The 24715-nt window shown below is 39.7% G+C and overlaps 1 protein-coding gene across 6 annotated transcripts in view; it reads right to left on the bottom strand.

The window, feature by feature from the left end:
- The window catches only part of LOC112116495 (protocadherin-9), an 883541-nt gene extending 874082 nt beyond the window's left edge, over positions 1-9459 (bottom strand). For 5 of the 6 annotated variants that reach the window (XM_024214012.2, XM_024214008.2, XM_024214006.2 and 2 more), the window contains exon 1: positions 6424-9459. In XM_024214012.2, coding sequence (XP_024069780.1) covers positions 6424-9459 — 3036 coding nt within the window. Of the gene's footprint in view, positions 1-6395 lie in introns of all 6 variants that reach the window. The other variant, XM_024214005.2, reaches the window with a different exon arrangement.
- Between the last annotated feature and the right edge of the window lie 15256 nt (positions 9460-24715).

The following is a 24715-nucleotide window of genomic DNA, read 5'->3' on the forward strand; positions in this document are numbered from 1 at the left end:
ACACGGTACAACTTTTGTGTTTAGACAAGCCCTTAAGGTCACATTTCTGTAAGATGCTAAATCTTAAGCAAGCTTAAGCCCTGTTAGGACTAGTCATATGCTTTAATTGAGACAAATCTTAAGTTTCTTGCTGATTGGAATCCTGGCTAGAGAAAAATATTGGCCCATTATGTCTTCATGTTGATTTCTAACAGAAATACGCCAATGACTATAGATATGGGGTAAATTCCTCCATGATTTACACCCTGGATAATACCCTTCTTGTTAATGGGATTGAGTGGGATGTAAATCAGAGAAAACTTGTCTACAGTGATATATCTGGCATATATGATTTTATAGATCATCCTCAAGATGTTCCACCACAGGCTGTGAATTAAAAGGAAAAACAAAGGCTGCAGCAGGGAATGTTGATGGTTTAGTTTCACTTTTTCCCTCTGTGTTTGTATTGAATCAACACCTGCACTAAAGGAAGTACCAGAGAGAGCTGCACTTCAGAGGTGAATGCATAAATAAAAGTTGTAAAGGATTTTAGGATCTATTTAGATGGAAGTTGCTAAGTAAATCCAAATATTATCTGTGGCTATTGCTAGATTTTTCAGAATTTACTGCTTTCTGACTGATACATTATATTCAGTATGTTGAATACCAGATGGGTCAGATGAGGCCCACAGTAAGCAGGCACAATGAGACTGCACTGAGGAGGCAATTTCGTAAATGAGAGCTGTATATATATGTGTGTATGTGAGTGTGGGTATGTGTTTGGCTAGATATACTGATATATGTGCGTGTGTGTACGTATATACGTATATATGAAATACATGTCAGTGTATTACATGCTTGATATATGGATAAACAACTCTATTGTGAAAATATATAGTATAGCATCGATGGAGCAATTTTACTTATTATTTAGCATTCCCTCACATTAAATTTTGTATGTGTTTGTTTTCTGCCCCAATATGAACTTCTGCGTAATCCACACAGGTAAACTGTGTACTTAAAGAGTTGTCAAATGTAAATGGGTCACTGTTTTCATATCTTTAACATCTGTTGTTTATACCCAAGAAAGCACACCAGGGGCAAGAAAATTAATTCCCCAATTGCTGTCAACTGAGTTAGGGAACAGCAATAAACAGCTTACTGTAAAGCCTTTAGCTACAATAAAATTGCTGTCAATAAAGTGTGGCTGATATGGTTTTGCTAGAAGAATAGATTCTTTGGAAATGAAAATCTGAAATAGTAACTAGAAAGATCCCTTCTTGTCCCTAAACACAAAAGAACAGTATCACAAAACTCCAGTAGCAATAAACTCTTAGGATCCTATTCTCTCTACTGTGTGTGATGTGATTCTTATTAGCATTTATGAAAGTTAGGCATTGCACATCCAGGTGAGAACAGACTGCAGTGATTCAGACAAAAACTCTCTGCATGGAAAACTGATTTAAAGAGAAAGGAAGCTTGCTAGGCTTTTAACGTACGTAGCTGTATACACAAAATGTTCCTTATTATAGCTTAGCATTTACAGTGCTACAATTGAAAACAGTATTATAGCTTAGGGTTATGTTCAGATTTCCATTATAACCATGAGTTTTCACATGCTCTTAACTTGCTGAAAAACTCTCCTTTTCAGCTGAAATTTTCCATGCTTAGTCTCAGCTCAAAGATAAATTTCTTTAGCCATTTGAGCAAAATCTGTTATCCTATTTTTGAGCTATGCAAAGGTGGAAAAACATACTGTACTTTTTCAGCATTTCCAGATTTTTTAAGACATACATAACTCAAAAACAGCTGAATTTTATATGTTGAAGTTCTCTCAGTGGCTAGTCCTCAACATGGACTAATGTCCAGGCTAACATGTAAAAATAAAATAACCATAAGCATAAATAATTGAAACAATGAAATTATAGTTGATAGAAAATGCAACTTTGCGCATCTGCAGTAAAAAATTGCCACTAAGAACAATACTATTTACGGGACTATGGAATGCTATGAATACGTAATGGTAATCTTTATAAGGTATGAAAAATTCTGTACTGCTATTTCACTGTGGATTACCACAGTTGCACACACTTTCAACTTTGCAACTGTGGAAGAACACATTAGATGCATTAATGTTTTAATCTTTTTTTCCTTAAAAAATAGAGAAACTAAATACAAAAGCTTCAAGTTAAAATTTTAAACACACCAAAGTAAAAAAAATGCCAAAAATTACATTTGACAGAACAAGCTTAAGTGATCTTCACTCATAATACTGAGCCTTCATTCTTCATATTCACTCCTTACTCAGGCAAAACTCCCTTTGACTGAATAAGGAGCAAAGAATTGGCCCCACAGAATATGTTGCATTACTGTTATGCAGTTAAATATATACTTTAATATGCAATATGAGTAATGTGTAAGTTAAGGTTACTATTAGAACCTTACATTTTTGTATTTTCTGTCTTTTGAGTGCTTGAAAATGTAGGGCCAAAGTCAGTGCTTGTTTACCTTGATTGAATTCAGTGGAATTGTACATATTTCCGAAAGGGTTTAATTTTGGCCCAGATACAGAAAAGTACTTAAGCATGTACTGTAGTCCATTTAGGACAACATTTAAGCAGATGACTACGTCTGATCCTGTGCTTACATCCATTGACTTCAATGGGATACATGTATGCACTTTAAGTTAAACACACACTTAAGTGCTATTCTGAATAGGAATGCTTTCATGAATTGAAGTCTTTGCTCATAACTTTCACGGTGACATTAATGTAAGGTTTTTAGCCCTATGTTACTGCAGTTTTACAGTGGTGTAACTCCTTCCAAATTTGTTTGAACAGAGTTACATTAGTGTAAAATTGGAATAAAGCGTGGTGATTTGACTTTCATTGTCTATCACTTCACTATTTATCCTATTGCTAAAATTATGGCACTGAGTAGGGTTTTTCTAAAAGAAAACCTTTCACACACAAGAATGCAACATGCTGTCTTCTGCTATATTTTGTACTTAGTTGTTTGATGCATTGGCTCAATATTTTGTATAATGTTTTTGTTCAGTTGAATACTGAAATGAACACTGATGGAACACCCTGCATAGATTTCAGTATTATTCATGGGTCATATTAGTGACTACAAAATCTAAGCAACAAGAGCTGACAGTTGGTAACATTCTTTTCGCACTCCTAATTATGTTAATTAGCTCTGAAAAGACACTCCCAAGTTCAAGTATTCAAAAGTGCTCTGCTCAGAGAAGCTACCAGGTGTTCTGCATCATAGGCACTTGGGGAGGGCTTTGGTTTTTATACTGGGCACTTTTTGAAACACCAACCAGCATAATTCAAAGTGGTGTACAGAAGTTTAGCCAAGCAATTCCCATTGGATTTAATGGCAATAACATAGCTAAAGTTATTCTGAAAATGAAAGATTTTATCATGGGACCCAGTCCTAGCAGATGACTTAAAGTCAATGGGAGTTTTGCCTGAATACATGGATTTTAGTTTATCAGCAGTACCTAATGCTATGTATATGTGTTTTCATCATGGATAATAATCTCAAATAACATTTTTAATGGAAAATATATCATGATAACTTTTCTCAGGTAAGTATTCCCCTAACCTTCTCCCTTTTTTATTCCAACATTCTCTGCAACATTTCATGGACCCTTTCCAAATTACAGAAAGAAATACTTTCTACAAAAGATGCAGGTGACCGCTTTGCTATAGCTTTTTAGCATAAAATACAGAAATCCTCAATTCTAAATGCAAGAAAACAGTACAATGGCACAGAATTAAACACTTTTTTCACAAAGGACTTTAAAAAATGCATTTCAGATCTTACATTATTTTCATCTAACATTCTATAAGAAAGATTTTATTTAAAATGTTATATTCTACTTTAAGGACATACTCTATATCAACAAGGCTTTAAAAAACCCCAACAACCCATACCTATGAAACTATATTTAATTTCTGCATCATCACAGGGAACAGTAGCAAAGATACATCCTAACTCTAGAGATCATAGATAGAGAAATACCAGACTGCTAACTCATGCTGCCACTGTTGGCTGAACTCAACCATCAGAAAGTGTTATAAGGTCAAAAACCTTAGTTCCTGTAACACTGATCAACTGGAAAATCTATTTTAAAAAATCAGGCTTATGAATGGAAAAGCTCAATTATAATAATTGTTTCTATAAAAAGAACAATAAAATATAGTTGCATTTTCAGTCCCATGTAACATTATACCTCTTCTATAGACTGATTCAAAATCCATGGAAGTCAATGAGAATCTTTCCATTGCCTACAACAGGATTTGAATCAGGTCCATAATACAAGAATGTGAGTATACTGACTGGTATTATTACTAAAACTCAAGCAACATTTGTTTAATGTAAAGAACAAAAAAGGTGAAAATGTTGCCTGTAGGTTTTCTGCCCACATTCAGCATCACTGTTCAGTGCTGACATATTCTATCAGGTAAATCATTTTAGTGAGCTTAACTTCCTTTCACTCCTTTGGGAGGCTGAAGGGGATTAAGAGCGATTCTTTTAACAGAACATGGGGAGTTAATTTAAGTTAAATTAACAGCACCTCTGAACACCAAAGAAGGAGGTTTTTAAATTTTGTAACTAAAATGGGGGAATAGTGTATTCTCTCATCTGAACAACCACAGATTACCCAGAGCTGCTCTGCACTGGAGGTTTTTAAATCAGCATTTTTTTAAAAAAATATGCTGACAGGAGTGCTACTGTAGTGCATAAAACATTCTGAGAGTTTACAGTGCTTTAAAGTCCCTGTGAAAGACAGATTTTTGTGTGGAGAGTTTTCTAAGTGTTTCTTCGGTGTCTCATTTCAAGTCTATTGAGGGTTTTTGGAGTAGTTACCTAGACTGCAGATGCCTTGTAAGTGCCTGTTTTAAACAAGGTGTCTTGTTAGTATGACACCTTACAGACACCCAAAAGTCAAGACATGGTTTGGGAAACATCACATTCATCTTAGATAAGGCTAATGCAACAGCAAGGGAATTACTTGGTCCTAAACTTGCTACTGACAAAATCTTTTTTGCAAAGACAAATTTAAATGTTCCTTGCCTGCTGCTCTAAGATTTGTACTTTGTGGACCACTAATAAATTCAGACAAATCACCATATATTGAAGATTGCAATGCCTACAGTAATATGAAGTTGATTGCTAAACCTTAGAAAGTTGGTGCAGTGAAAGCTAAGCACTAAGAAGCTGCTTTGCAAACCCGTAAATTTAACTACTGGTTGCTCCAGTGCAACTATGATTAAACAAAAGGTTTCTTTGGCTGTAGTACTACTTTGATCCTCCCTCCCCCATTTCCTATCTACTGCAGGATTGGCACCTGGCCAGCACAAGCGACACAGTACCTTAGTGCCATCTACAGGCTATATTGACATTCTAAGTTAGTGGCAAAAGACAAGCATCAATGAAATAAATTAGACAGCACTGCATTTAAATCTTTATTAGCAAGGAATTATTAGACCTAAGAAAAACTAATGCTGGATTTGGTTGAAATATGAGTTTATCAGCCTCCTAATCCCTCTTCATATGGCATATTTCACAGTTTAAAATGAGTTGTGACAGATCACTTATGCATAACTAAGATGAGAAAATATGTACAATGGGCTGATTTTTTCTGCATAATTAAGTTGTATTTAGAGCAAATGCATTCCTTTTGAAAGTATACTTTGGCCATTTTTGAAAATATGCAAAAAACTTTCTATTAGACCCCCTACTTTATAACAACAAAATAATTAAAAATCAAAACAAAGGAAGACTTCCTTATGGCTTAGTTATATCCTACCAACAAACCATATGCTTCACAGCTGAAGTTCCTTGGAAAGTCTGCTATCTTTGTAAGTGAAAAAATAAGAACCCCTTTAACAACAGTAACTTAACAATATTCCAAACTAGTTTGAAATATAAAAGACACTCAAACCATCCTCACTTGAAATTTAAAAGTGAATTTACATATCCCCAAAGTAACACATTAATCCTGAAACAGTCAAATTTTCTCTTTGAGTGGAATTTGGCATATTAGAAAACACAGTTTTTCTTCTTCAGTAACCTTTACACTGGGACACTCTTGGGAAAACAATTTGGCTTTTAACAATTTATTTCCATTTCTGATCTGTTGTTTATGCACACACAGATATGTGAGTGTGTGTGTGTGTGTGTGTTTGCATGCGTGTGTATATGTGCACATGTAGTTCTTTTTAATAATCAGTGACTCTTAAAACTGTGAAATATCAGAGACATTTTACAAGTCCCCAGACAGATGGTAAAGTGGTCGTTTTTTTTTCTCTCCATATTATAACCAAGCTAAAAGTAGACCTAAACAAAAGACATACTGGCACTTTAATACTGGTTGATTGGGCACTTGTATGCAGTACTTATAGACCAGTAAAAGTGCTCATTTACCTGTCTGGTGTGTAAGGGGCCCTTTGTCTTGAAGCCTCCTTGGGAACTGCACTCTGAGGCACTGAAGTGATCTGAACTAGTGGAAGAGCGTTTGGAAAGGGTGTCACAACCACCAACAAAGGTGTTGTCCAACGGAAGTTCCTGAATCACATGATGCTTTTTCACTGATACTGGAGTGTCAGGTTTAAGATGAAAAGCAGACTGTGGAGAGGCAGATTTGTAATGCTTAGCAAGATCAGGACTGTTAGGCTTAAAGGTTGTTGGTGGTGCTGTGCCCCAGTCAAATCTTCCTATACTTTGCTCCTCCAGCTCAGCTGGAAGGCTTATTGTCCCGTTGATAGGTTCATGAACAGCATCATCAGGTTTCGACTCCTCAATGGTAACAAAGTTCAAAAGAGAACTTTTAGGAGACTTCCTTTTCTTCCTTTTCTTTTTCTTGTTCTGTTTGTTCTCCTGATTGGGAGACATCCATTCAGCACCTTGCTTGCTCCTTTGTGCCGCTTTGAACCTAGATGCATGTCGACAGCGAACCAGAACTGTGACAAATATCACCACTATCACAACCATAGCACCTGCCACTATAGCAATCATGATAGTAAGATAGTCCTCATTTTGATAGGGTTGGCTACTGTCCCCTATGTTCCGGTCCAAGGGTGTTTCCATAGTCCTACGTATCAAGTCATAAATATAAGAGGCATTTCCAGCAGTGTCATTTACATACAAAAATACAAGCACAAGAGTATGCAAGGATTTAGGATAACCCAAGTCACTTATGTTGACCACTAAACGATGCAGCCCCACGTCAGTAAGAGCTGGTTTTTCTTCCAGAGTAATATTACCTGTCACTGGATCAATACGAAATAAACCTTTGTTATTTCCACTTACAATTGTATATTTAAGTTCAGCATTCATTCCAGTGTCTATATCCACAGCAAATACTTCTGCTACTACAGAGCCTGGGATTGCTGAGAGTGGCACCAACTTAAAAGAAGTATTAGAAGGTGGGTAGATGACAACTGGGCTGTTATCATTAACGTCCATGACATTTATTGTTACTTTCGCTGTAGAAGAGCGAGGAGGTTGTCCTCCATCAATGGCCTTGACATCAAAGGTGTACGAGCTCTGCTGTTCTCGATCAAAAGAAACATTGGACTTTATAACTCCAGAGTAAGGATCCAGCACAAAGTTCTCATTATCATTCAGGATGGAAAGGGTCACTGCTTTATTTTCCCCTGCATCTGCATCGGTCACTGTGATCACTCCCACAGTGCTATACTTTGGTAAGTTCTCAGATACAAAAAACTGAAAGTGATTATGAGTAAATTTGGGACTGTTGTCATTTTCATCCAGCACAGTAACAATTACAGCCGCTTGACTCTGCAGAGGAGGGGTGCCGTTGTCCCTTGCTGTTACAGTGAAAATGAAACGTTCTTGCTCTTCTCTGTCAAAAACTCTGGAGGCTGTCAAAACTCCCGTCTTTCGATCCAGATCGAAAAAGGAGGCATTAGGGCCAAGCTGATAAACAATGTCTGCATTTTTCCCACTGTCTTCGTCTGTGGCACTAATAGTTGTTAAGTATAGACCACGACGGTTGTTTTCAGAAACTGACAGCTCAATTACAGGCTGGCTGAAAATTGGAGGGTTGTCATTTTCATCCTCCAGTTTAACTCTTACCAGGGCAGTCTGGTTCAAACTGGGCTTGCCAGAATCAGAGGCAACAATTTTAAAGCTGAATTCTTTGGTGCCCTCATAGTCCAACAAGGAAGAGGTCTCTAACAAATACTGGTTGTCGTAAACTGCCTTCAAGTGAAATGGGACCTCTCTCTCAATGAAACAGATCACTTTGCCATTCACATCAGTGTCCTTATCTGAAACTGTAATTAGGGCAATCTTTGTATTGACAGGATCTTTCTCAGATAAGTATACTGTGCCATTGATGGGACTTATAATGTACCTGAGGTCTATGTTAGGAGGGTTATCATTTACATCAGTGACATTGATGGTAACAGTTGCCCGAGCAGGAGTAGAGCTACCGTCACTGGCCAGCACTGTCACTTTGTGAATAGCAGTCTCTTCTCGATCTAAGGACCTCTGCACTGTAATCAGCCCTGTTGTGTTATTTAAAGCAAAGAGCCTTTTGGTTGCAGGGGCAACTTGGGCACCAAAAATATATCTGATTTCTGCATTGCTTCCTACATCTGCATCTGTAGCATGAAGCTGAATTACAGAGGTGCCTACTGGGGCATTCTCTGGTATGTGAACCTCCACCTGACTCTCTTTGAAAACTGGCCTGTTATCATTGACATCACTTACTGTGACTTGCAGTATGGCTGTGCTGGATTTCTGAGGGGTTCCTCCATCCTCTACTTTGATTTTCATCACATAGGTGTCCTTCTGCTCTCTATCCAAGTTTTGCTGTACGATCAGTTGAGGCCATTTCTCTCCTTCCGGAGTTTCAACAATATCCAATCCAAAGACACTCTGCCCATTTAACAGTTCATAGTGCTGTACACCGTTGAAACCAGTGTCCGGATCAGTTGCTGATGGAATTGGAAAGCGGCTGTTGATCAACGTGTTTTCAGGTATGGAAATATTGATGACAGGGGATGGAAACATAGGTGCGTTGTCATTGGTATCTTTTACAATGATTTTTATTTTGATCAGCCTAAAAAAGTCATTGGGGAGAATCACCACTTCAAGTTCAAAAAAACACTCATTTTCTTCAGCATAGGAGGCTCCAGCACAGAGTTTTTCTCTGTCTATTCTATTAGAGGTGGTGAAGATTTCCCCGGTGGTGCTGGACACTTTGACCAAAGGGGCATCCCCTGCTTTAGAAACCAGTCTGTAGACAAGGCTGGTGCTGGTCCCTGTGGCAGCATTGATGTGAGAAATGTTCAGATCCTTTGGTATGTTTCCTATGGGTACATTTTCAGGCAGCTCCTCTCTAACAGTGTAAATAAGTTCTTGAGCTATAGCTGAATCCAGCCTTAAACAGGCAATCAGAGCAGCCAACAGGTAAAAATCCCTCAGGTCCATGATAATGTGTTTATTCTCTTTTTCTGGATTTTAGGATTTAAAGGTTTCCACGGAGGAATGGTGCACGATTTGCAAGAGGAGGCGTGCATGGACTGCAGGATGCATTACATCTCATTTCTTATTTGGAGACAGCAACTGTCAACACAATCACACAGACGAGCATTATTGTTTCACAAAAAAAAACCAAAACAAATCCACAACCACCAAGAACTACTACTCATTTTTGCAATGCACACTTGCACGCTGTACATATCCCTGCTTCTCCCTTTTACAAGCAATCCCGGACGAATGCACCAATATCCCGTTAGTTGCACATACCGAGAATGGAATTAACTACTTGCCGTACTAAAGGCAGCTACAGTTTCGACACGCACTTTCCAAATCGTTTGTTAGCACTTGGTGAAATAATCAGTAATGTGCTTTCCCACCTCCACCCCAGTCCTTTGGTGCCAGTGAAAAACCTTGCCGTACTTCTCTAGGATTATGTGCTAACTGCAATGTCAGCTGCCAAACGTAATTTGTTGTTTCCTTCCGTGCTTTTTTTTTTTTTTTTTGCTAACCAGATTTTTCTTTCCTCCTGGTGCCTTGCATCCCCCACTATTGCTATCGTACAGGGAAATAAGCACCCGGACATGCTGCAGCAGCAGCAGTCGTCACTGGCTACTTCACATCCCTATTAACTAAAAAGACAATAACAGGACTCACAGTTTCTTACACAGTAAGCTCGGTGTCTCGTCTCCAGATGTTGGCTACTTCACCTTATGTTTAATAACGTTAAACTTTATTTGATTTTTAAAACATTCTAAATCAGAGGGATTGGGGATTCAAAATGCAACTTAGAAGCAACCTAAATGTTTGCAAAGAACATGCAGGAAAAAATATGTTCTGATCACAGGAGGAGGGGGAAAGGTGCAGTCTTTTACCACTGACACTGATCTCCCCTCAGGATGTTATTAGCGGCTGCCACACATAAATACTGCAGACTGATAATGCAGGTAAAAAAAAAAGGACTTCTGCCGAAATGCTCTATTAACCGCAAATTAAATGGTGCAAGGCTCCAGGCATCTACATACTTTAGTGGAACTGGTCAGCGCCTAAGCACTACATCTTATCTGCATTAAAGCTGCACGGTAGCTGATGCCTGTGATCACTTCCAGCAGAGTGATGCAGGTAGGGATGCAGAGACAGCCGAGTAGGTGAGCCTTTGCCACGAACAGCAACTGAATCAGAAACACAGATTCTCTACCTAGATAAATATATTTAGTATTTAAAAAAAAAATCAGAGGCACGGTGCATGTGTAACTTTGCACTTACACTGGTTGTGTACCTTTGCCGATCTGCTGCGGCTCAGCAAGGATCTGATCCAACACATACAGCACAAAGCATCTGCTAAACCACCAGTTTTGGAGAAATCAGCAGCAGCCAAACGTTTGCTCTTTGCGAAATGTGTTGCTTCGGGGTAGGAAATTAGCAACTCCAGAGAACAAATTCACAGTTCTGTCGTTAGTCATCCTCTCCACGTTTCATTTCTATCCGGCGACGATCCTTCTGGTGCTTAACGTTCAGACACCACCACAACCAACCAGCAAGCACAAAACCCAGTGCACTTCTTTAGATCAGGGGTATTTTCCACTCTACACTGCACACATTTTCCATTCCTGTCTCCTCAGTGTAGAGAGGCAGGCATGTTAAGTCTGTAAGTTCTTATTAGAAATGTCAGAGTTGGGCTGGTTGATGCTTCTCTCTCCTTCTTTGCATCTCTGGGGTGATAGGTGCCAAAGAAAATCCTAATAGGTTATTGCTTTAGTGATGGAAGGAAGCTACAGCGCTTCCCCTGCCCTTCTCCCTCCTAGTGTCTCTTTCTTTCTCTCCTTCTCTCTCTCTCTCTGTGAACTGAAATTTCTTGATATAACTCTCAATAAGCCCAGAGGGAGGGTGTGAGCATTGCTAAGCCCCCCCTCCTCTGGCACCCGATTGGCCTGCAGCGGCAGGGGTGGAGGCTGGAGCGGTGCTGCCCTGGCATTGGCCGCCAGGCGCGTCGGTCGGGCAGCCGGGGCCGCGGGGAGGCGGAGCTGAAGAGGAGGAGGGTGAGCGGAGCTTGCAGCCGCCGCGCGGAATGGTTAATAGGTTTGCGGGCAGCGGCGGCTGACTGGAGCGCGAGAGACGCGGGGGGGATGGCGCGGGAGCCGGGACCTTTTGGATTCAGCCCTCGGAGCCGCTGCCGGTCGGGCGGGAGGAGGCTTCTGCCGCCGCTGCCTTCCAGACGTGGGCAGGGGAGTCCGTGCATGCGCCCGGCTCCCGGCGGGACGTGGCTGTGTGCTCCTGGATTGCAATGCGGGGGAGGGGAGCGCGGCCCCAGATTACAGGGGCGGCCTGCGACCGTACTGCCCTGCACGGTGCTAAACTGCCCCGGGGTGCCGGGGCGGGGGGCCTCCGCTCGGCGTATTCTCTGCTGGCTTTAGCTGCGTATGCACGCCCCAAGTTAGCCTGCGGGGAGCCACGCGAGGGGCCTCGTGCGTTTTAGCCGCGGCGTTGGAGCGGGGAGCCCCTGGTCCCCAGTCACACCAGTGCGACGGAGAGGGAGAATGAGGGGTGCTGGATGGCGTGAGCTGGTGCAGCCTTTTCAGCAACCGTAGCGGGGGTGGATTGGCTGAGAGCAGAAGCCCAGTCTGCCCCCCTGGATAAAGCTGCTGCCTTTGGTTCTCATGGAGCAGTCTCCTTTGGTGGGGGCAGCTGCTCTTAACAGGGGAGGGGGAGACTTCCCCGCCCCCCAACCGTGCACCGCTTCTGCCCGCTTTCCTAGCTCCGACACCGCAGGAGGCCGGTGCTGTGCAGAGTACTGCTGCTTGTGCGTCAAACTCCCCCCTCAGAGTTGCTGGAGGGCTGTCTCCGGCCGGCATCTCTCCTCTCGCTGTATAAAATATCGCTCCCTGGCCCTCCTCAACTTGTTTCAACTTTATATTTAATACATGCCTCTTCATCTATAATTCAGATTTCTCTGACTCCTGCTCAGTCTCACTTCCCATTGACTCCTGTACACCTTCCTCATTTTCCTTTCTGAAGGCTCAGAGGAGAATTTTCTAAGAAATTTTTATCCCCTGCAATATTGAACGGAAAGACATTCTTCATTATTGTCTAATCAATAATAAAAACAATAATCTCTTCTAGCCTGTAAGTGACACATTTTCTTTGTCCATCCAGCCTGGAAGACAGTGCTATAATAAAATGATAACCTACTCTGCAATTAATTACCTTTAAAAGTGTCACAAGGATAGGATCATAATGCATTTCTTCAACATCTGCAGCATGAATAAACCTTTATTCTGAATATTTTTTGAAATCCCTAGCCTTTCTCAGCCTGAATTTACCTACCATATCATCTAACACCTATGGAACTTAACAAGTCAGGTTAAAATGGCCACAATAAGTAATTATGGTATTGTTTATGACCACCAAATCTATGTATATAAAAACAAGAATAGCATCAATATAAGATTTTCAGGTCTTAAAACCATAACATGAAAACATACTGTGCCCATTTTAAGTTGCATATCTTTGACCAATTATATGTAGACTTCTATCTTTATCATGGTGTATTAGGTTTCCATATATGTGTATTTATGTACAAATACAGAAACCCAATGCATTCAATTAAATATAGGCGTTTACTGTATATGTAGGGGGGGGTACATCCTGATCCTCACAGTCACATATATAAACACCCTTGGTAGTCACACTGGTGCAGATGCTCCTGATATAAGCGTGCATGAACGCTGCAGTCTCAATAATCACATGCTGTGTAAAGATAAAACCTTCCTGTCACTCTGTTTTATATTTGTGTCCAAAAAGTTTGTATTACACACACACAAATAATTGATTCTGGTTTTGATGACATTAAGTAATGGGAGCAAACAGAACTTAATCTAATAATAAAGAAAAGCATTCATTATGTAATACAGGAAGGATGGCAGTAGCCCTAGCATCAAAAGTCAAGGAATTGACAAGAAAGAGTAACCTTACTGCCAAAACATTTAGAAAGAATTTTCTGTGAAAGAATTAAGTATTTAATTCCTTCATCATATTACAGTACAAAGCAGTACAACTATTAATAAAGAAGATAATTAGAACTACTAGCATTTTGCATAACATATTCTGCTCCTGAAATACTGTGCCTATGTATTCATTAATAATGCACGCATTTTTTCTGACACGAGTCATGTCACAGCGGTATGGCATCACAGATGTTTTTCTCCTTCTAGAAACATCACAGACACATAACATTTTTATTCTAATCACACTACAGTCATTTCAAAGTCACATTGTAGTCACATCACATAGTCTAATAATAATTATTTAACTTTATTGCTAAACTGAATAGTTTTCTGTTTGCTTAGGGATGACTTTAACTTGTAGTCAGAACTGATTATCTTGTGCTCATAAATGAGCTCTCCACATGTACACAAGGTTAGCCCTATGAAGGGTTAGGAAGAGAAATAATCAAATTTGATTAAACTAATGGCTACTGGACTTAAATGTAACACATTCACAAGTCAAAAAAAGTTAAAACATGTCTGCTCTTTTCAGAAGCTGAATATGTTAAAAAGCCAAAGATGTTTGCTTGAAATACAATCTGTCATGTTAATGTTTGTGTATTTGCTGTAAAATGCTGCTGTTCTTTAACTAATCTGACTTTGTTAACCTCTTGGAAAAGGTAGGTCTTCAGACTACCCTGTTTGCATTAGTATAGTACAATAAATTGTGAAATCGTGACTCCTGGTATCAAACGGGTTAGAACTGTCATAACTACTTTTATTAATCTTCTAGAAAGAAAATTAATAAAAGCCGGTATTCTGGCACAGGAATCAGGATTGCACAGTACATTGTTATACAGCCTTTTAAATGTGAAGAATGGCTCTAAAAAGTCCTTATTTTAATGTTTGCTTGAAGAGCCATGTTTTATCTTCTAATAAATATTCCTCCCAGTACACTTATTTTTGGAAAAACTATAGTATTTGGTGTTATGATTTGTTCAGCAATGTACTATTATTTATACTGTTCTTTAATAGTCTCCTATCTTTTTCATAATGTATTAGGCTTTTGTCTACGTATTAGAGTATTTAGGCCCCTAATCACATTATAACCTATTAGACTGCCTTCTGTATTCTAGCATATTAACTATTCATCCACTGCATTATATGGTCTCTCCTCTTCATATTATTATGTATCAAGTTCTTTTCCATATCATATTTGACTCAAACTGGAGCATGCTAGAAACTGACTCCAATTATTCTGTATTAGCTATAGTCAAATTGCACTAAATGGAATTGGTTACATTGTATCACACAGGCTCACACAATACATTATACATGAAACTGACTCACATTATGCTTAGCTAACTAAAGATTTTAATCTTGGACTGTTGAGCATAAAATGCTATCATGCTTCACTGAACTGGCTATGGTCACTTGATCATTTTATACCTCATATTGCCTCTCCTGGTCTGTTGTTATGGAGGCATAATGCCTTTTCATCTATTATGGTTGCCAATTTTGTTTAGACGGATTCCTGGAGGTTTCATCACATGACATAATCTTTAATTCCTGGAGACTCCAGGACAATCCTGTGAGAACATTAACACTTTTTATGGATTGCTGATTCATATTTTGGTGAATGAGCTCCTCTACTGCATGCCATCACGATGTGCATCAGAGCTTAACTTAGTATACCTATGGTGTGCCTGCTTTCTTAACACATAGCAGAAAATGAAATAAATATAGTACAGATTTCCCCATGTGCTTAAATGAAATATTGTATGCTAGCAAATATTTGGAGGCTTTGTTTTTGAAATACTGATTAAAAATTACCAAATTCAATTGAATTTCAATCATAATTAGGGAATAACTCAGAGTGAGATTGCCAATCCTGCAGAGACCTAGTGGAGGTTGCCAGGAAAACCTTATGAGGTTCCTCCTTTAATTGACCCCTCAAAATTAATTGGGGATTTGGAGTCCAGTGGAGTTGGCAAATGGCAAGACCTCCCACCTTATGAATCCTACTGATCCATGGAGGTAGGAGATCCTACCTGGAGGGCTCTTGCCTCCACTTTGTTCAAACTTGCCTCTACTTCTCGTCCCATGACTGGCTGGTTCCCTCCACTGCTGCTGAGCAATATGGCAAACTCCTGGAATTCCACAGGCAAATCCAGAGGCTAAGACGAGGGCAATGCCACAGAATAAGGTAATCCCCTGCTTCACCCCCACTTCCCAAAACTTCACCAAATAATGCCACAAAGGATGCTGTCCCCACTTTCTGTGCAGACCAAGGGAAATCCATATACAGAAGGGACCATATAGCTTAAGAGATCTTAACAGTTGTATTGTTGTTTTCTCCTCATAGCCATAAAGATGATATTGCTTCTACTTTTGTTCATATTTTATCCACATGATAGTTTAGATTTTACGATTCCTTTTTTATTCATGTCTCGCGTGGGAAGCTCCTTAAAAAATTACTTGTCTTCCTCTCCACAGTGCTTGGGCCTGATTTTTGAGCCCTTACTTTCATGAATAGTTCCACTGAGTTCAATAAAAAATATATTTCTGTATTATTTAACCACATGTAATTACACCATTTTAAGAGGCCAAATAATTGCATTATAAACAGTGCTTGTTGTTTATTCTCTTTTTGCCATTTCAAAATTGATTTTCATTGTTTTTTCTAAATGGCTGTCCGAGTCCTGGGAGGGGAAAAACACTTAAGCAAACAATTCAAGTCTGTACATTAATCTGAACTTTTAAATAAACAGCAATAAAAAGTCAATTAATGTTGAATAATTGAAGCCAATGGGACTAGTCGGGTGATTAATGTTTGCAGGATCAGGCCCTTTTAATGGGTCTCCCTTCAGGAAAATAAATTCATTCCTGGGTAATTATATCACAAAAGGGGCAGGTGACAACCTTTATTCCATTTGAATGACAGAACTAAATTTAACTGAATTTGCCATATTTTTTGACTGACAAAGATTACAAATGTCAGGTTCATGGCTCTAACTGGTCTCCAAATGCAAAAGCTGAAAACTGGCATTTTGCAGTGCCAGTGTTTAATCACTGTCATTGTACAATGCAACAAGGTGCTGAACTCTCATTCATTATTGCTGTTTATTTAAAGGTACAGATTAATGGACAGACTTGAATTGTTTGCTTAGGAGTATTTTTCCCAGGGCTCTGGCAACTATTTAATAAAAACAATGGAAATCAATTTTGAAATGGCAAAAAGAGAATAATAAACAAGTACAGTTTAAAATGCAATTATTTGGCCACTTAAAAGGGATGTAATTACATGTGGCACATAAAAAATATATTTTATTTTTTGCCACCCTCATGTCATTTATTTTGATGAAAGTAGCTTTTGAATCAGAATCTAGAAGCAGAATACAACCAATTTGTTATTGTGGAAGGAGAAAATGTTCCAAGACTTGCAAATAACTTGCATAGCTTGCTGAGGGACATTGTTCAGATGTGTGAAAAAGAAAAAGGCAGAAGGAACCAGGGGCTGTAAGGACTTTTAGACAAAATAACATCTGAAGAAAGTTTCACTGGGTAATAATAATCTCCTCTGACAAGATAATGCAAATCTGATCGATGGAGTTACACAGGTGTAAAACTGGGATCAAAATGAGACAAGCAGGCAGAGCCTTGTTATATCTTCTGCATAACTTTTTCCAGCTTCAAGCCCACATTTTCTGTCCTTGCTCATGCTGATCACATTAAAATAACATGCAATTTAGACCAATGTCCACTCAATCACATTCACTTATCAAGGTGAAATTTGCACCATCCTTTATATCACTTCTGAATTTTATGCTAAATATTTTCTGTTCTTCAGTCTCCATTCCTATCTCAGCCTCACACATCACCATTTGTAAAGGTCATCGGAATGGTGCAACCTGATTAAAGTATACATCTGCTGGAGGACTACATCTATCCAACATAGAGGTGCTTGATTTCAAGGATAGATAGATACATGACTTCTTTTTGTTTAAGGGCATGAGTTGGCATCTTAGTTTTCTGATTTCTGCCTTTCCTAAACTTATGAATGAAACCAAGGGTCCAAAAATTAAATTAACATGTCTAAGGAAAATTTATTATATTCTGGTTTTTGACATGGGGCTATTGTGTCCGCTTCCAGCAGCTCCCATCAGCCTGCAGCGGCGAACCGCGGCCAGTGGGAGCTGCGATTGGCCGGACCAGCGGACGGGGCAGGTAAACAAACCAGCCTGGCCCACCAGGGGCTTTCCCTACACAAGCAGCGACCCCAGTTTGAGAAACACGGGTTTAGAGTCTGGGGAAGAGTTCAAAATCTACGGAAAAGGCCTTAACTCCAGAGTCTGGCTTCCCCAAGCTCCATGATTTGCACTATCCCATCCAGTGATTGACTAAGAAAATTCTTTAGAAAGGCATAAGCTACACAAAGATTACAAGCAAGGTAAATAGGGTGTTGTAATATACACCCCTACCTCGATATAACGCGACCCGATATAACACAAATTCGGATATAACGCGGCAAAGCAGTGCTCCAGGGGGGAGGGACTGCGCACTCCGGCGGATCAAAGCAAGTTCGATATAACACGGTTTCACCTATAACGCGGTAAGAGTTTTTGGCTCCCAAGGACAACGTACTATCAAGATAGAGGTGTATTTAGCAAACAATAATGTAAACCACAGGAAAAAAATATAGAGGATGGGATGGTACTCTCTATTGCTGGGAAGTTATTGAATATTTGGAGCCAGGAACCAGTTTAGGGGACGGAATTGATGGTGGATTTCCGTGGCTTCCCCTAATCTCTACTAATAAATCATCGGTCCTACCTCCCATATAAACAAACAATAGATTTTTTCAACACAAACACAATCGAAGTTCGTCATTTTGCCCTCTTCCTTATCAATGTATCTGTTACTCCAAGGGCAACATGCTTTAGGAGGTAAGCAAGCACCTATCTAACTCAGTTGTGCTTACACAATTATCACAGCAACAACATACCACAGACTGATCAGTAATGGATTTCCTTGTCAAATTTCTAGCTGTCACAAGAAACATCAAAGAGAGGAACCAGACTAGAGCAAATTATGGTGCTGCTAAGCCTTGTCTACACAGATAGATTAGATACAGGTGGGACTGGGCCTCCCTGACTCATAGCAAAGGCACTGAGCTTAAAGCCACCGAGCAGCTAGTCCAACCACTGAAAGCCTGGGGTAAGAGAAGATTCCTCTGGTCAACGCTGGGAATGAGAGTTAAATTACAGGAAAGCAAAATTCAAAATTTCCCAGAATTACCACTATGTTTTCTGGCAATGTTTGTTTTTGCTATCATATGCCAAGAGGTTTTATTTTCAGATGTACTTACAGGGCCCAGTACTTGGATTCTCCTTCACATCCTGCATTTCTCCCTTATCTTTCTAAAGCCCAAACAGCCTTTAGACAAGATTGAGGGCCTTCTGTCTGAAATGTTAACCCTGATCGCCTCATACCCAAGCCTGGTGCTGCAGAGACAAAGCCTACTTCCCACTGGGTCATTTTGGTCACTAGTTTTATGTGGAAATCCTTTAATTTTTTTATTGTACATCTAATGACATTTTTCCATTGAAATGAACACATTAAGTTTATATAAGGTATACAGTTCATTTAGCATTTTATGTGTATCTCTAAATTGTTCTCTCATTTAGTGTATCTCCTTGTGTTCAGCTTCCCTAGACTGTTTATCACTGAAGATGGGATATTCATATAATAGAAAAGCAAACCCACTGGGATCAAAGTTCCTAATGAGATATATTTGAAGCTAGGGGAGGAAATAGAGAAGCATAATATGCAAAATATAGCTAAGCTTCTCTTCTAGCTCATATTGGGGAGGACTTTTTACCTGTAATTCATTTTGAAGTATATCACTCATTATAAATTCAGATTTACCTCTCCATTCCACTCCAGATGTTATCATACTAATGGGAAGCAATAATCACAAAGCTAATTGTTTTCCACTGTTACCCTGGAATGAATCTAGAGTAACTCCTATGAAGTCTTTGGAGTTACTCTGGATTGACATCAGTTTAACTGAGAGAAGCATTTGGCCTACAATTACTGTTTGACTCACTTGATTAATTATTTATTCCTGATTGTAACAACACAGGGAGCCTTAAGAGGTAGGACTGTTCCTCTTGTGGCATAAGTTCCTGGGAGAAGGTGTAGTGGATGTGAAAAGAGTGTGGTCAGGCATGTTTGGGGCATTAAAACACTGCTGAATGTTGTCAGAAATAGGAAATTTTGAAATTGATATTATAGAAAAGTTGTTAAAATACATATTTAAAATGAGTGTAGTGTTTATGAAAGTAGTCGGCTTCATAGGCCAGAGGACTGAAGACTTTTGTTCAATTACAAAAGGTATAGCACAGGGCTCAGCAGTGCAAATGTCCCCATATTTTTCCACCAGATGTTTTTTCAGCTCTGAGTGGGGGGACCACCGTTAGGGATGTGAGGCTAGTTCAGTTGTCATGCCTATTCCACGCATGGCCTCTAAGCTGAGCCTGCCAAAAAGGTGCAAATTTATGTTGATTGCAATGGCATTTACTGTAGTGTAGACATATATGAGAACTATAAGAATGTTTAAGAGAAAACCCTCACGTTGCTGCTTCTTGTTATTTTTGTTGTGTGCCTTATGTAGGGTCTTTTTTAGTGCAGTGGAGAATATTCTACTCAAATCACAAAAGTATTGGATATCAAGTTGGTTTGACACTCAGTTGCAAACCTCAGCCTATGCTCAAGTAACTTTAGCAGACATGGGCTGACGTTGTTCGTAAAGAGTCACCTCTAGTCAGTCTCCCTTGCTTTCTCCACAAACAGATATCCTGCTCTCCAACAGTGAGCCCAGCACTTACCCAGAGGTGAAAGTAACTTAAAGGACTTACCAGTACGCTGGAGTCCTGAGCGGGGGCGTGGCCTTAACCAGAAGAGGCGGGGCCTCAACTGGAAGAGGCGGAGTATTTCAAGATTTAAAGGCCCTGGGGCTCCGGATGTGGCTGGGAGCCCCAGGGCCTTTAAATCACCCCAGAGCTACCAGCTGCAGAGGTGGCTGGGAGCCCTGGGGCTCAGGGGCAAATTAAAGGGCCCGGGGCTCCGGCCACCGCGGAGCTCCGGGTCCTTTAAATCACCACCGGAGCCCTGCCGCCGCTACTCCGGGGCGGCAGGGCTCGGGCGGGGATTTAAGGGGCCCGGTGCTCCTGCCACTGCGGGGAGCCCCAGGCCCTTTAAAGCGCCGCCGGAGCTCCGGCAACAGGGCTCCAGCAGCGCTTTAAAGGGCCCAGGGCTCCCCACAGGGGCTGGAGCTCCAGGCCTTTTAAATCCCTGCCCGAGCCCAGCTGCCGGAGCACTGGCAGTGACTTAAAGGGCCCGGGGCTTCCCGCAGTGGCTGGAGCCTTAGGCCCTTTAAATCACCGCTGGAGAAGCTGGTCCAGTCCAGCACAGCATACCAGCTCTTGCTGGTATGCCGTACTGGGCCGTACCGGCTTACTTTCACCTCTGCACTTACCTGAAGATATCTAGGGGAAGAAGAGGGAGATCCCGGAACTTATTGTGAGGGAGGAGCTGGTTTGATAGATAGAAGCAGCCAGCTGTAAGGATTTCTCTTTGGATGTTTGGGTAAAGCATACTCAAGCCTCTAACACACCTACAATGACTGAACTTAGTTAAACCCCTCTGTGAATCAAAAGCCTAGTGTTTGCAGTCCTAGGCCTACAGCCTGGAATGATGACTAGTACATTAACACAGGATTCCACCCACACAAAACTCAGTACAGGATCAGGGCCTGTGTCTCCATTTAACATCTGGGTCCTGCATGTTATCAATAACATATTGATAATCCGGACACCGCTAGGGTGACCAGATGTCCCGATTTTATAGGGACAGTCCCGATATTTGGGGCTTTTTTTTTATATGGGCTCCTATTACCCCCCACCCCCATCCCGATTTTTCACACTTGCTGTCTGGTCACCCTAGACAACGCAGAAATTCAGGCAAAAGGTCCATGTTATTTTTATTGATACAGCATGGAGATAGAGTTACAAATGGTAATGCTCAGGTGGCAGTAATCAAGGAATAGTTGGGATTAAAAGTACAAAGGAGCAAATTCTCTTCTCAGTTACCCTGACATAACTGGGGTTTTTCTGGTAACTCAGCAGAATGTAACCCTCATAACTCCAAAGCATACTGTATGGGATCTTTGAAAATAATGGGTAACATTTTCCAAAGCTCTTAAGTGACTTAAACACTTTGCAAAATTTTACCCAATAAGTGTTTGGTGGTGGAGAAATACAAGACGGAGTTCCTATCACTTTTTTTTCTTTCAGAGAAATGTCAGAGATTGTCTTTATTATCCTGACTATAAAGGTCAAACAAGCACACGCACACACACACACACACACAACTAGCATAATTAATCCTACTTCAAGGCATATACATCTAAATAGGGCTAATTGATCTAATTAACGTAAATTTGCTGTGCTACAATGAATGTAGACCACAGAACAAAAAATAGTTAGAAAAAAAAAATGTAATATTTATAGTGTCACTATTTAACAAAGCCAGTCAGAATAATTAACTGGGAGTGGCATGGGGGCACGTTAAAAATCCTAAGAGACATCACATTTCATAGTTTAGGTTTTGATATGAACTATTTTTCTCAATTCTAAAGGTCAGTCTTTTCTGTTAAAAGAAAAAAAAGTTCACTAAACTAAATAGACAAATAGTGGGCCTGTTCCTGCTCCCGTTGAAGCCATTGGTATTTTGGCTATTGATGTTAGACATCAACAGGGGCAGGATTGGGCTCAGACAGTTTATCACTTTATTCTGTTTAATTCACGGCTCTTGTTTCTATAGCCTTGCAAGTCTTCTAACTGCAGTAAACAGTGTCATCTAGAGGATATTTTGTGGTACTGCATGTCATTGACAAACCAATATCTCCTATACATACTTTGAAAACAAGCAAAGTTAAAAGCATGATGATAGCCAGTTGCCATAGCATTATTTTTTTAAGTACTATCAAATATGCTGTTCTTTCTGAACACTAGTACCCTGTCACAACAAAATGCTTGGATGCCTCAAGGCTGTTAATTTAATCAACGTGCTTTAAAGAAATTAAAACTAACATCCATTATTGCTGTGAATCTTTGGTTTAGCTCAATTAAGGTGACATAATATTATGTAAAACTGCTGTAATAGAAAATAAGGCCATAGGCTGTAATATCATGTAGTTTTGACCAATGCATGTTAAAATAATTAGCTCTAGTTATTTGTCCCTAATCTAATGGAATTCAAATTGTATTAAGATGCTTTACAAAATAATGAAAAGGTCTAAGTAACAGTAAATAAAAGTTGATAAAATTTATGATTATCCATACCTTATCTTTATTGCCAAACAAAGCAAAGTTGCACTGACGATGACTAGCAGCAGCATATCCCATTTTCAAATATATTTACACACGGAACAAACAAGTAAATTACTTGTTACAGATCCCTTGTCATTCATTCCTTTTTTTAACTTGACATTTTTTCTGTCCCAGTGTTCCATTAACTTGCACCATGTGCTGATTTCAAAGTTATTCAGAGTAACTCATTGATCAATAGCAGCTGAGGCACTGTAGGACCTTAACTCGTTAAAACGATTAAAAAGAAAGTACCCTATGGCTCTCCTCATATGCAGACAACTCGACATTAGCAAGAGGTTTCTATTGCCAACATAAGATGTATGCTGTGAATAACTAAAGTAATAATAATAATAAACATAAAATAAAAAAATCCTGAATATCAGCTATACAATTTGGCCCCAATCCTGCTTTTCACTCTATTAACTATTTCCTAACAAAAAAGTTGTTTTTGCATTTTAATTGAAGTAGTGCTCCTTTGTTTCTGGAAAACAAAACTTTCCTCGTGCTCCCACTCCATAATCCACTGCCTTTACAAGGAGAGTGAGTTGATGCTCTCAATGTCCTTTTTCTATTTCTGGCTACCATAAGAATGGCCATACTGGGTCAGACCAAAGGTCTATCTTGCCCAATATCCTGTCTTCCAACAATGGTCAAAGCCAGGTGCTTCAGAGGGAATGAACAGAATAGGTAATTATCAAGTGATCTATCCCCTGTCACCCATTCCCAGCTTCTGGTAAACAGAGGTTAGGGACAGGACACCATCCCTACCCATCCCGGCTCATAGCGATTGATGGGCCTGTTCTCTATGAACTTATCTAGTTCTTCTTTGAACCCTGTTATGGTCTTGACCTTCACAACATCCTCTGGCAAAGATTTCCACAGGTTGACTGAGCGTTGTGTGAAGAAATACTTCCTTTTGTTTGTTTTAAACCTGCTGCCTACTAATTTCATTTGGTGACCCCTCCTTCTTGTGTTATGAGAAGGAGTAAAGAACATTTCCTTATTTACTTTCTCCACACCAGTTCTGATTTTATAGACCTCTATTATATCCCCCCTTAGTAGTCTCTGAAAAGTACCAGTCTTTTTAAACTCACCTCATGTGGAAGCTATTCCATACCCCTAATCATTTTTGTTGCCCTTTTCTGTGCCTTTTCCATTTCCAATATATCTCAAAAAAGATTGGAATTAGAAAAGGTACAATGATCCGATATTATTTTGCAAGAATCTAAATTTCTGTGGCTCAGTCTAATTTAAGTCATGGGTCAGGATTGCAACCGGTAAAGAATGTATAGTGAGATAGACTGATTAGAACACCAGTTAATATCTGTTTTATAAATGACCTGCATTAGAAGCATGCCAATTGTTAATCAGGCTATAAAGTTAATTAAATTAATTAAAAATGCAGTATGAAATAAAATCAAACAAGACAGCTACATGATACAAGAATTTAATTATACAAAGTTTCAGTAAAGCTGTCAAGTTAACTAGTTAGAGATGAAATCTTTGACAAGATAATACTGGCTAAAAAGCAATTTTCTTTTTATAATTCCGTTATAATTACAGTGACCATCCATTATGAGGGTTGACATCACTTGCATTCAACAATAAGCTTACATTTATGTAAGTACAAATTACAGGAATAATGATAGCAATAGGATTGTGACTGCTGTAATTATGAGCAATATTGCATCTAACACATGATTGTCTAACAAGAAAAGTTGCAAACAATCAACTGCTGCAATGAGAAGGCATCTAGGTGAGGAAGGAAGAGGATAACATTCAGATGAGACT

The sequence above is a fragment of the Terrapene carolina genome, unplaced genomic scaffold (genome assembly GCF_002925995.2).
Source record: "Terrapene carolina triunguis isolate 2854851 unplaced genomic scaffold, T_m_triunguis-2.0 Scaffold18, whole genome shotgun sequence".
In the NCBI taxonomy this organism is placed as follows: Eukaryota; Metazoa; Chordata; order Testudines; family Emydidae; genus Terrapene; species Terrapene triunguis.